Source organism: Emydura macquarii, unplaced genomic scaffold, assembly GCF_026122565.2.
Source record: "Emydura macquarii macquarii isolate MOO-44397 ecotype Brisbane River unplaced genomic scaffold, CSIRO-AGI_Emac_v2 contig_729, whole genome shotgun sequence".
In the NCBI taxonomy this organism is placed as follows: domain Eukaryota; kingdom Metazoa; phylum Chordata; order Testudines; family Chelidae; genus Emydura; species Emydura macquarii.
This window is the reverse complement of record NW_027130866.1, coordinates 446627-457239: the sequence shown is the minus strand read 5'-3', so window position 1 is coordinate 457239 and position 10613 is coordinate 446627. Positions and strand designations below refer to the sequence as shown.

The window sequence follows — 10613 nt, the reverse complement described above, 5'->3', positions numbered from 1 at the left end:
CTCAAGGAGGCCGCGGGCTCTGTCTGCGTACTCTTTGGAAAGGAGACAGAAAAGCCTTGGCAGGAAGCGCTGCAGATAGACCCCATGCCCTGGTCCTCTGCCTTCCCTGCCAGCAGCTCTCAGGAGTGCACGTGGGCAAGGGGGACTAGGAGACCCACAGCAGGCATGATCTGTCTGGTCTCGCAGGCCTCCTGGCTTTCATTTCCCCCACACCTGGATGCAGTCAAGCACCTGGCCAATCCAGACAAAATCCGACACGTCTTTGGGGTGGGATTTGGAAGGAATTCCCTGCAGATCCTAGCAGGGTTGAAAGCTGTCCGCTTTGAGTTAGGACTTGTTAAAGAGGGTTAGAGGAGCTGAAACCTGAGCCTGCCCTTTGCCTCCATCGGGGGCTCACATCTTGCTGGGAAATGGGGCATGACCAAGTCAAAGGGGTTGCTTGCTGCTGGTGTTTATACAGGAGGATAGTCTGCACAGCACCAGCGCTACTCCACTACCCCCGTTTTCTGTACTCCGGCTAAGGCCAGGCACAGCTTTATCAAAAACAGGTGGTCGGTGCTAATCAGGAAGCCCAGCCTGGCTTGCGTTCTGGCTAGCTGGCCCTGGGGAAAGGATTGTGCATGGTTAAGCGCTCCGCAACGGGACGCGTGGATCTAGTTTAAGGTGGTAGGTGCAGCGCTGGCTTTCCACGTGCCTGCAGAGTCCTGGCCATGCACTGACCCCTCCGCCAGCTGTGCGGGGGTAGAAGTTGGCGGACCTGATGTGGTAGCTGGATTGCCTTCCGGGAAGAGAGAGCCCTGCCTGGCAGCAGGTGCAGGCCCAGGAGAGCAGGAGCCAGGGCCGGGGAGGTTCTCCTGGCAGCTGTGCTTGAATGTAGGCTGCAGGGGCGGGTCAGTCCGTCTGCCCCAGGGCCCCTCGGCCCCTCGCCTGTCATTTTGTAAGGGAACAAAGCGCGAGCCAGGAGCCGAGCAGGTTGATGAGCAGGAACTAGACGGCTGGGAAGCAGGTGAGAGCGGCATCTTTGCGCACAGGCGGGGAGGAGCCGGCGGCCTTCCGCTGGTCTGTGCAGACTGTCCTTCTGTCCGGCAGCGGCCGAGATCAGGCTGAGGGACGCCCCCCAGCCCCGCTCCAGCGGCCGGCCCGGGCCATGCCCGCAGGGGGGCGGGGTTCGGCGGGCGGCAGCAGCCAGACGCGGGGCAGACGCGGCGTGTTGGTTCCCCAGCGCCTGGCCCGCGTTTATTGCAGCATCAGAGCATCGGCCGGGGTCTTTGGTGTCACATTAAAAAACGGGGCCAGGGGGGGCCGCGCGCGCGCGAGGGGGGAGCTCCCGTGGGCCCCACGAGCGGCCCGAGGCACAATCCAGGACGCGGCCCGGGCGGGGCAGTCCAGAGTCCGGCGGCGCGGCGGGACCGGGCTGGGCTCACCAGGGCCGCCACACCGAGTCCGCCGTGAGCGAGGGCGCGCCCGCCGGGCCCCCGGAGCCCGGCCCGCCGCCGGCGTAGAGCGGCACCACGGCCCCGCCGGGCGCGAAGCTGCTGGGGACGAGGAAGGCGAAGGGGCCGTCCGAGGCGGGCACCAGCTGGAAGCCGCCGTGCACCTTGGGGGCCTCCCCGGCCGGGCTCCCCAGCTTGCAGGGCATCCCGCCCAGCGGCCCCACGCCGCCGCCCGGGGGCGCCGCCCCGCCGGGGATCTGCACCAGCGGCTGGCCGAAGGCGGCGTGCGGAGCCCCGGCCGGGGGCGGCGGCGGCTGGGCCGGGTAGTTCATGGCGTTGATCTGGGCCATGCAGCTGGCCAGGTGGCCCAGGAGCCGGGTGCGCACCTCGGCGTTCACCCCCTCGCAGGTGGAGAGGAAGCGCGTCACCTCGTTCATGCACTCGCCGAAGCCGGCCCGGTACTTGCCCAGCACCGTGGGGTCCGTGCTGAGAGCGGCTGCGGGCAGGAGGGAGAGACACGGATCAGCGCCCGCGGGGCAATGCCCTCCCCTGGGGCGCCCGCAGCCCCCGCCCGGCATCCCTCGGCCTCCGCCAGGCAGCCCGGGTCTGCATGCACGGCTCCCCGCGCCGCACTACTCTACAAGGGCCGCTGCCTCTTTATCCCGCAGCTTCCTTGGAAGAGTCTCCGGCTGCACCCCCCCCCGGCTATAGCGCAGGGCCTTGTCCGAGCCAGGACACCCGCCCGGGCAGCGCATCCACCGGCTCCCCCCCGCGCGCCCCGTCCCCCGCCTCCTCCGGCGCAGCAGCAGCAGCCCGCAGCCGCGGCTGTAAACCCAGGCCAGCCCGTGGGAACGGCGGCCGGAGCCGGGGCCGGAGCACGCCGCTGGAAAGCCGCGGAGGTCTGGAGGAAGGCGCCGCGCACTCACCCGTCATCTGGGCGCGCTGCAGGTTCCGCAGATGCTTGACGGTCATTTCCAGGATGTCCGCCTTCTCCAGCTTGGAGTGGCGCGAGCTCTGGGGGGGAAAGGAGACGTGAGAGCGCGCAGCATCCCGGCGGCTCGCAAGGCGAGGTGGCGTTTCTGGAGCGGGGGGGGGGGGGGGAGAAGATGCATGGCCGGAGCCTGAGAAAGCAAAGCCGGGCCCGGGGGGGAGGGGAATTCCCCCGCAGCGCAGCGCAACCCAGCGCAACCCTCGGGCTCCCCGGGAGCACCCCACCGCCCCGGGCGCGGGCGCCACTTACGTCTTTCTTCAGCGCGTCCAAGATGAGCGTCTTCAGCTGGCTCAGGCTTTCGTTGATCCTCGCCCTGCGCCTCTTCTCCATGATGGGCTTCGAGGACTGCAAGAGAAAGCGGGGGCGGGGGGGCGGTGAGGCTCGGCGGAGGACCGGAGCCTCGCTCAGCCCGGGGGCCCGGCTCGCGCGCCCCGCGCGGGTGGGATGCTGGAGGCAGGCGCCCCCGGCCTGGGAACCGGGCGGCGCGTTTACCTTGCGGTGCTCGGAGGCGGTCTTCGGTTTGTCCGGCGTGGCGTTGACGCTGGCCGGGGTAGCCGCTACCGGGGAGGAGTTTTTCTCCATCATGTCAGCGGGCATTTTCCTGCTTCTCCAGCAGCGAGCCCGAACGGGCAGCGGCCACCTCCCGCCCAGCTCTGGTAAAGTCCCTCTCGCCTAGGCGTGCCCCGGCGCGCACGGGCTCCAGGACACGGCGAGCAGCCTTGGGGCGGGCGCGGGGTCAGGGCGAGGCGGCGGCGCTGGCTGCAGGCGGAACGAGTCCCCCGGTGTCCCTGGCCGCCGCTATTTATAGCCGGCGCTGCACGCGAACGGCTCGTGTGAAACTTCCCAAACTTTCTTTCCCACAGTAACTTTTAGCCAATAGGAGCCAGGGACACGCGGCCCCGCTCGTGGACGGCGCCCACCCATTGGCTGCCAGGCGCGGCGACCGGCGGCCAATGGCGCACGCCTGGGCCCGGGGCACCGGAGGCTACAGTGTCAATCAAAGGCGTTTAACCCTTTCTGTGCCCGCCCGGCTCGGGCTGCCTTACGTGCAGCTGCTGGTGCACGGCCAGCTCCTTGGGGGGCCGAGACGGGTACGGGGGTTTCTTTCCGTGTAGCAGCAGCAGGGTGCGCGGCGCGGTGCGGGTGAACGTGCAGCGCTGTCCTGCAAAGCTACGGCTGGTCTGGTCCCCCCAGCGCTGCAGGGCCGTGTGGGAAGACGAGAAGGAGCCTCGTCTAGTGCTACTGGAAGAGACGGGACTCGAGCGGCCTTTCCCTGGGGGCAGAGGGGGGAGCAGCCAGCTCGGAGTGTCACCACTGCCCCTGCTCCTCGGCCCTGCCCGGCTGCTGCCTGTGTTCGCTGCCCTTCGTTTGTTGGTTGGATTTGGGAAAGTTGGGAACAACACCACGGGCAGTAAATGAGGAGCGCAGCCCCGGGCCGGCCTCTGCGGAGCGCGGGAGACACGCTACAGATTCATGGATCCCAGGCCCGCAGGGACCGTGCTGCTCACCCAACCCGACTCCCGTGCAGGCAGGCTGCGGAGAGACCCTGCAAACAATCCCTGCCCACGTCTGCTAGAGGGACAGCCAGCCTTGGCTAAAAGTCGTCGGGGCCGGAGAATCCCCCCGGCCGTGGTACCTTGTCCCCTGGTTAATGTCTCTCCGTTCACGGTCTGTGGCCTGGTGCTCAGTCTGCACTTGTCGGGCTGCAGCCACGGAGCCGCCATGTGCTGTCTGTGCGGGGCTGAGACCCCGCTACTGACACCGCTCCCCCTGGGCACTGACAGACGGTCAGCACCGCACCCCTCAAGCGTCTCTGTTACACTCGCTGGAGTGCGCTTCCTGCCCGCGCTCCCCGGGCAGGGTTTCTCAGGCTGATGTTCGGCAGTCCCCCTCCCCGGAAGGCAGGCAGGGGTGTAACCCTTCAGGCCTTCTCCCAACCCTGCATTCACCAGCACCCCTGGAAGTGCGGACCCCGGGCCGGGCGCAGCATCCAGCCGCGGTCGCACCCGTGCCGAATGCAGAGGGCGAATAACCGCCCTACTCCGCGTGAGGAGTCCCGTGTATGCAGCCCAAGGTCACAGGAGCCCTCGTGGTGTCACACTGGGACCTCCGTTCAGCTGATTGTGCACTGTGACCCCCTACACACACACACACACACACACACACACTGTTTCAGGGTCCCTGCTTCCCAGGATAGGGTCCGCAGCCTGTACCCATGACCTGCCTCCTCCCTGCGAGGTGTGAACGCTCACACTTAGTCCGGTTACAATGCAGGTGTTTGCATCTGCCCCGCGCTCCAGATTGCTCCGTATTGGTGACCCGGCCTGGTCGTTCGTTACCACTGCTCCGGTCTGCTGTCATCGGAACCCTTTATCATGGGCAGCGTTCACACGGCCGCGCACCTCACATCGGGGAGGTACAAGGACGATAAAACACCGGGGGATGTTGTTGATCCCAGAACAGCTTCTGCTCTGACACCGAGCTGCGCATTTAGCGGCAGAGGTGAGACCCGCTGCCCAGTGAGAAGAGACGGCAGACACTTGCCCTGCTCCACGGGGAACGACTCCTTGGGGTGCCAGGGGCATCTGTGCCTAGCGGAAAGAGGAGAGCACGACGGCACCAGGCCCTCGCTACGTCCTGTCTTCGTTCCAGCTGCATCCCCTGATCCGCCCCCGGGAGGCCAGGAGAGAGGAAATCTCTAGGAGGCTCCTCCGGGCCCAGGCCCCCATCCTAGCGCCCCCACCCCCGGCCGCAGAGTGAAGGGAGCCCGTGCACCGAATACACCCCCGGCGGTACCATCTTCCCTGAGAAACCAGCCCGGGGCTCGCGGGAGAATGACGCCTGTCTTCCAGCCCAGGGCCGCCCGGCTCCACCACTTCTTCGTCTAACCCCTCCTGGCCCTGCAGTTCCCGGCTGCACGGCACCCGCGGGCAGGGTGGACCGGGGCCGCCTGGCCTGCGCTGGGGCTGCGGACGGGACGGGCACGGTGTAAACGCAGCCAAGGCGCACGGCGCTGCAGGGGAGCGAGGGTGACTCGACATGCCCCCGAGACGCGCAGCGAGCTTTGGAAAAGCGGCTCGCGAAGGCCCCCGGCCGGAGCCTGGGCTGGGCCGGTCCCGCGGGCCGGCGGCGGCGGGCGGGAGCGGGGAGCGGGCTCTTTAAAGGCCGGGCCGGGCCGGCGGCTGGCAGCGGCCAGGCGGGCGCGGGGCTGGAGCCGGCGCACGTGCCGGGCGGGTTTATTGCCGCCGCCCGCGGCAGAGGCCGGGCCTGGCTTGCATCAGGCGGCAGCCGCCGCGGAGGTAACTGGCAGCTGCTGGGGCTGGCGGGAGCCTGGGAAAACCACTCCCCCGGCCCCGGAGCGTGTCCGCCCCGCCCCGCCCGGAGCGAACCCGGCGCCGGGGCCCGGCTCTCCTCGCCCCCCGCCGGTGCCGGGGGAGGTCCCGCGCCAGGGGCCGGCCGCTCTGCGTGTCCCGCCGGTGCGGGGCTGGCCCGGGCCCAGCTGGCGGCGCGCCCCTGGCACGGGTCAGGCGCGGGGCAGAGACGCCCCAGCGCGGGGGGCAGCGGGTCGGGACCGCCCTGGGCGGGAGCAGCGACGCCGGGGTCCCTGCCTCGCTTCCCCCCGCCGCGCACCGGGAGCCCGGAGCGCTTGGCCGGCCGCCACCGGCGGGGGCTGCCCGGCTCGGTGCCCTAGCGCGTCCTCCGGGGCCGGGCTCGGTGGTGGGGCCAGGGGGGCCCGGCCCCGGCCCCGGCCAGCCTCGCTCGCTCTGCCCGGCCGCCGGCAGGGTCTCGCCGGGAGCCGCGAAGCGGACACGTGGCGAGCGGCCGGCCTGGTCCCGGGCCCCCCAGCCCCTGAGCTCCCCCCCGCCGCGGCCGCCTGGCGAGACGGCTCGTGGGACCGGCCCCAGGGCCGCCTGGCCCCACCAGGCACACGCGGCGCTGCGGGGCCCGGGGCTCCGCTGGGTTCTTGGCTTGGCCGGGGGGGCTGGGGCTGCTCGGGGGGGCAGGAGGACATTCCCCCACCTCCCTCCCTTGACACGGGCCGTGGGAGGAGAACTCTGCCCTGCAGAGCGGGGGTCGGTGCTGGTGTTTGTTGCAGGGCTCGTCCTAGGCGTGTTTTGTGACTTTAAAATCCCAGCTTTGTTCTTGGCTCAGGTCTGCGTTATCCCCAGACGGAGAGAAACTCCTTCCCTAAACTCTGCGTTTGGCACTTTTAGCATTAGCTGTAATAGAAGTTTTAAATCTGCGCCCCTGGGAGCAAGCTGGGTAGGGTGCCGAGGGAGGTGGTGGAAGACGCTGTCTAGACTGGAATCGTGCAGGGCTGGATGGTCTGTGTTGGGAACCGAGCAAAGCAGGTGAAGGTGTAAAACGTCCCAGCACGGCTCCTTTCTGACGGTTGGTTTTGAGGTTAATCAGATCAGTCCAAGTTTCTAATTTAGTTTCATAGATTGAAATGAGCTTTAAAACGTGACAAACATCCATGTTGTTGTCTCTCAGATAGGAGCTAATTTACCTAACGTTTGGTCTAATGTGTTGTATTTATTTTAACCTTTTGAGCATTTTGCCCCTTGGACTGGGGAAGTGCTGGGCCCTGTCAGTCCCCAGAGAGGAGGGTGCTGAGCATCTCCCAGCATCAGCCCTTGGAAGGGTCACTGCTTTCTGTAACTTGAGAGCCTTTTCCCCCAGCAGACACAGCCCTGTTTGTGGCATAGGAACAGAGCTGTAATACTATAGCAATGACATTAAAATAAGGCCAGGAAAACCCTATAAACAACTTCTGTATGGGTGAGAAACTGGGATCTCAAACGATGAGTGCTGTTTGCCTTAAGACAGGGCCTAGCTTCTGTAAACAAATTCTTACTTTCCAGGTAATTAGCTTATCAAAGTGGCATGCAGTAATCAAAGAAGGAGGCCGTTCTGTGCATTGCAGTATTTACCCATTCAAGGCTCATCTGCCTTGAAGAAGTGAGTGCAGACGAAGTGGGGAGCCAAGGCTTTCTGTCCTTTAAAATGAGGATTGAATTGACTAATTTCTGCCCTGCGGCTGGGCTGTGGGAAACCTCTTCACACACTGCAAGCAGACTCAGCCTTATCATGTTTTCAAGCAGTAATGAACAATGCAGCTTTTGTTGATGTGGAGTGACAGGCGTGCGTGCTCACGCACATGCAAAATTGTGAATGGCAAGGGACTTGGATACTGGTGGCAAAAAAAGTCGCCCGAATGCTGGCCTGTTTGGGTGAAGATTTATGAGCAGCTGAATTCGGGAGGGCTTCGTGCATTTGCGTGGCTTGTGTTTCTCATTGCTCACATGCATGGGGGCAGTGACGTGATCTCAGACCGGGAGATAAATGCCTCTCAGAGCGGGGACCTGACTCTCCTGTCACTTACAGTGGCGGTACGCCAATGACTTCAAGATTTACACAGGTGTAACTGAGAGGAGAACCTCGCGTTGGGCACTCGAAGCCAGACGAGCTAGTTAATCTGAAGAGGGAGAAGTGGATCCTTCGGTGGTGAACTGGTGTTTGGTCCTTTTTTGGCATTCGTGAGTCTCGGAGAACTTGCTCTCCTGCCAGGCAGTGGTGAATCAGGCCGATAGCTACCTGCATTTGCTCTCTCAAGCGAATGCTCTTTTTGACTGGTTTATTACTTCAGATGATTTAATGTCTACTTTCAAATCATAAAACAAGCAAATGCAAAGATGCACTCTGGGAGATGTCCGTCCCTCTCTCTGCTTTGAAGGGGGTATTTTCCCGATGTAGTGCCTAGATCTGGCTGGGACATTTTGTGGGGTTAGTTTAAAAAAAAAAAAAAAATGCTGAAGAACTTGCCTTCCCTCCCCACCCCTCCTTCGCTTGACTGACTTTCTCACACTCTGATTCCTATAGTCTGCCAGCTAAGCTTGAGTCACCCTGCCAAGAACTAGACTTGTCCTATTCAAAGGCTGCCTTTTTTTTTTTTTTTTTTTTTAGTACACAGCAATGTTTTTCCTACTCCTCCAGTACCTGATCTGCACCTGTACAGGGCCAGTCCCACACGTATCACCTGATCTTGTCTTTTCAGAGAGCGTGAGAAAAATAAAGTTCAGGAAAGAAGAGACATGTTTGCGTATCTCACCAGTGCAAAAGCTCTGATCCCTGCAGACACTTGTGTACACAGCCATCCCAGCTACAAAAAAGTGTCCTGTTTTAAACTACAAGAAAGTACACTACAAGAAACTCGAGGTTTCCTTTTTGATCCTTAATTCAGTAAGAAGTCTTTTGATTTAGAAACAAGGAGAAGCCGTCAGTGTGTTTAAATTTAATTCCAGATGAGCAATATTTGACATCAGTTAGAGACTTTGACAAACCAATAAAGAAAAGATGAAGAGGGTGAACCAGGAGTAACTGCTAATGTCCCCGATAACTGAATGGTGAACGATGACCTTAATGTCAAATTTTGTAACTAGCCTATAGAATTCTGTAGTAGGGACAGAATTTCTCTTACATTTGTAGGATTATTTGACAATTCTGTAGAAAAGCTATCACTCTTTAATTCTATTTATTTAGAATGTAGTTTCTGTATAACTCAATTTGTTTCATTATATTTATATTTTATAGGATTTTTACATAAAGATGAAAATTAACTTGCTCCATGGGTTTTTAAACATTCTGTCCGGGCACGGGGAATGCACTGGTATAAATGACTTGGTTCAGGACCCTCACCCATCTTGCACTGTGAAATGCCTTCTGTGTAATCATTGTGATCACACATCAGGGGATGGATGCTACTTCCCCAGGTAAATGCCCTTCTTTTTAGTTAGCGTGTGTGCTGCATGTTTCAATACAAGCTCAACTGTTCAAGGAATGAATGGTGGATCGTTTGAAGCAGAGAGTTAGAGGAAACTTGAGATGGGGTGAATCACACAAGATCTTACCGTAAAATATGTCTGCAGGATTGTTTACAACGCTGCTGGGCATTGACCCAAATGAAGAAAGGTGACCAAAACAGGATGCTACCTGCTGGAAGTGTGGGAGGAGAAGGGGAGTTTGCTATGTCTGTGCTGCAGACCTTCGAGGGAGAAGCTGGGGACAGAATAAATTTCACTCTGGGTAATCTCACTTCTTGGGACCCAAACATGTTCCAGGGACTTTAGGGATTCTTAAACAGAATGTAGAAAACCAATTGCTTTTAAGAGCTGGGGTAATTATTAAAAAAGCTTATGCAGGCTGGGAACTAGTAATGGGATACTGAGCCCTTCACCTCTAGGTCACAGAGTGAAATCCTACCCAGGTCACGACTGGAAGTTGTTACCATCCTGATGGCTGGTATGTGGCTTCGGTGACTGCAGTTCTGTGGACATCACAACTGTCCCTGATTGGCAGGCTCTGCAGGCCCACTAGCATTCATGCCGCCTATAACCTGGGGTGTTCTGACTTGCAAATTATTCACACACCGCACTGTTAGCTGTGAAGGCATTTGATCTCTAGCTGTGAGTGGATTCTGTTGCTGTAGCTGTTCACCAAATAGTTTGGAGCAGTAACTTGCAGGCTACAGCTCTTTCCTGCTAACTGATCACCATGGTTCTTTGCTCTTCCTTAGTCCCATGGTGCAAGTGGTCACCGAAGTCCCATGGCATTGTTTCTGCTTTTTGACTGGATGACAGACTTTTAAAATCGTGACTAATGGGTAATGCACAGTGAATAAATAGATTGTGGCTGGTGTGAATTTTCAGCTAAAAACCATTCATGAAATTTTGGGGAGTGGTGAACGTTTTCATCCGTAGCTGGGAGCTGTGTATAATAAATAAGTTCCCACAAACGGCTACAAATCAAACTCCAGGTTCAGATTCACAAATAGGTGTTTGAAGAAGCCCTTTTCCTTGTTCAGTGAGCGGCTGCGGCTGAATCCATGCAGATGGAGTTCCTCTGGCAGCAGCCAGAGAGGTGTTTTCCGTTGGAAATCACCAGAAAGGTCCTGGAGTGAGATTAAGGGATGGAGAAATTGGAAAGCCAAAAAAGGATCATTGTGATCGTCTAGTCTGACCGCTTGCGTAACACAGACCAGAGAACCACACCCAGGAATTCCTGTGGCAAGCCTGTAACTTCTGTTCCGCTAGTGCCTAGGGCATTGCTAGAACGACGCTGGCACTCGAACCACCCTGCTGTTAGTGTGCTGGGGACTGTGGTCACCATCACAGCCCTGGGCACCTTGC

The 10613-nt window shown here is 60.2% G+C and overlaps 1 protein-coding gene and 1 long non-coding RNA gene across 2 annotated transcripts; one reads left to right on the top strand and one right to left on the bottom strand.

The window, feature by feature from the left end:
* Positions 1-1249: 1249 nt before the first annotated feature.
* On the bottom strand, positions 1250-3069 carry HES1 (hes family bHLH transcription factor 1). Its single transcript, XM_067542816.1, has 4 exons — positions 2917-3069; positions 2674-2769; positions 2360-2447; positions 1250-1929 (listed from the first exon to the last, which is right to left on the bottom strand). The coding sequence occupies exons 1-4, from the start codon at positions 3019-3021 to the stop codon at positions 1421-1423; spliced, it is 798 nt and encodes a 265-aa protein (XP_067398917.1). The 5' UTR covers positions 3022-3069; the 3' UTR covers positions 1250-1420.
* Positions 3070-7391: 4322 nt separating this feature from the next.
* LOC137149357 (uncharacterized) lies at positions 7392-9681 on the top strand. Its single transcript, XR_010918756.1, has 2 exons — positions 7392-9197; positions 9354-9681. It is a non-coding gene; the product is annotated as an uncharacterized lncRNA (long non-coding RNA).
* Positions 9682-10613: the final 932 nt, after the last annotated feature.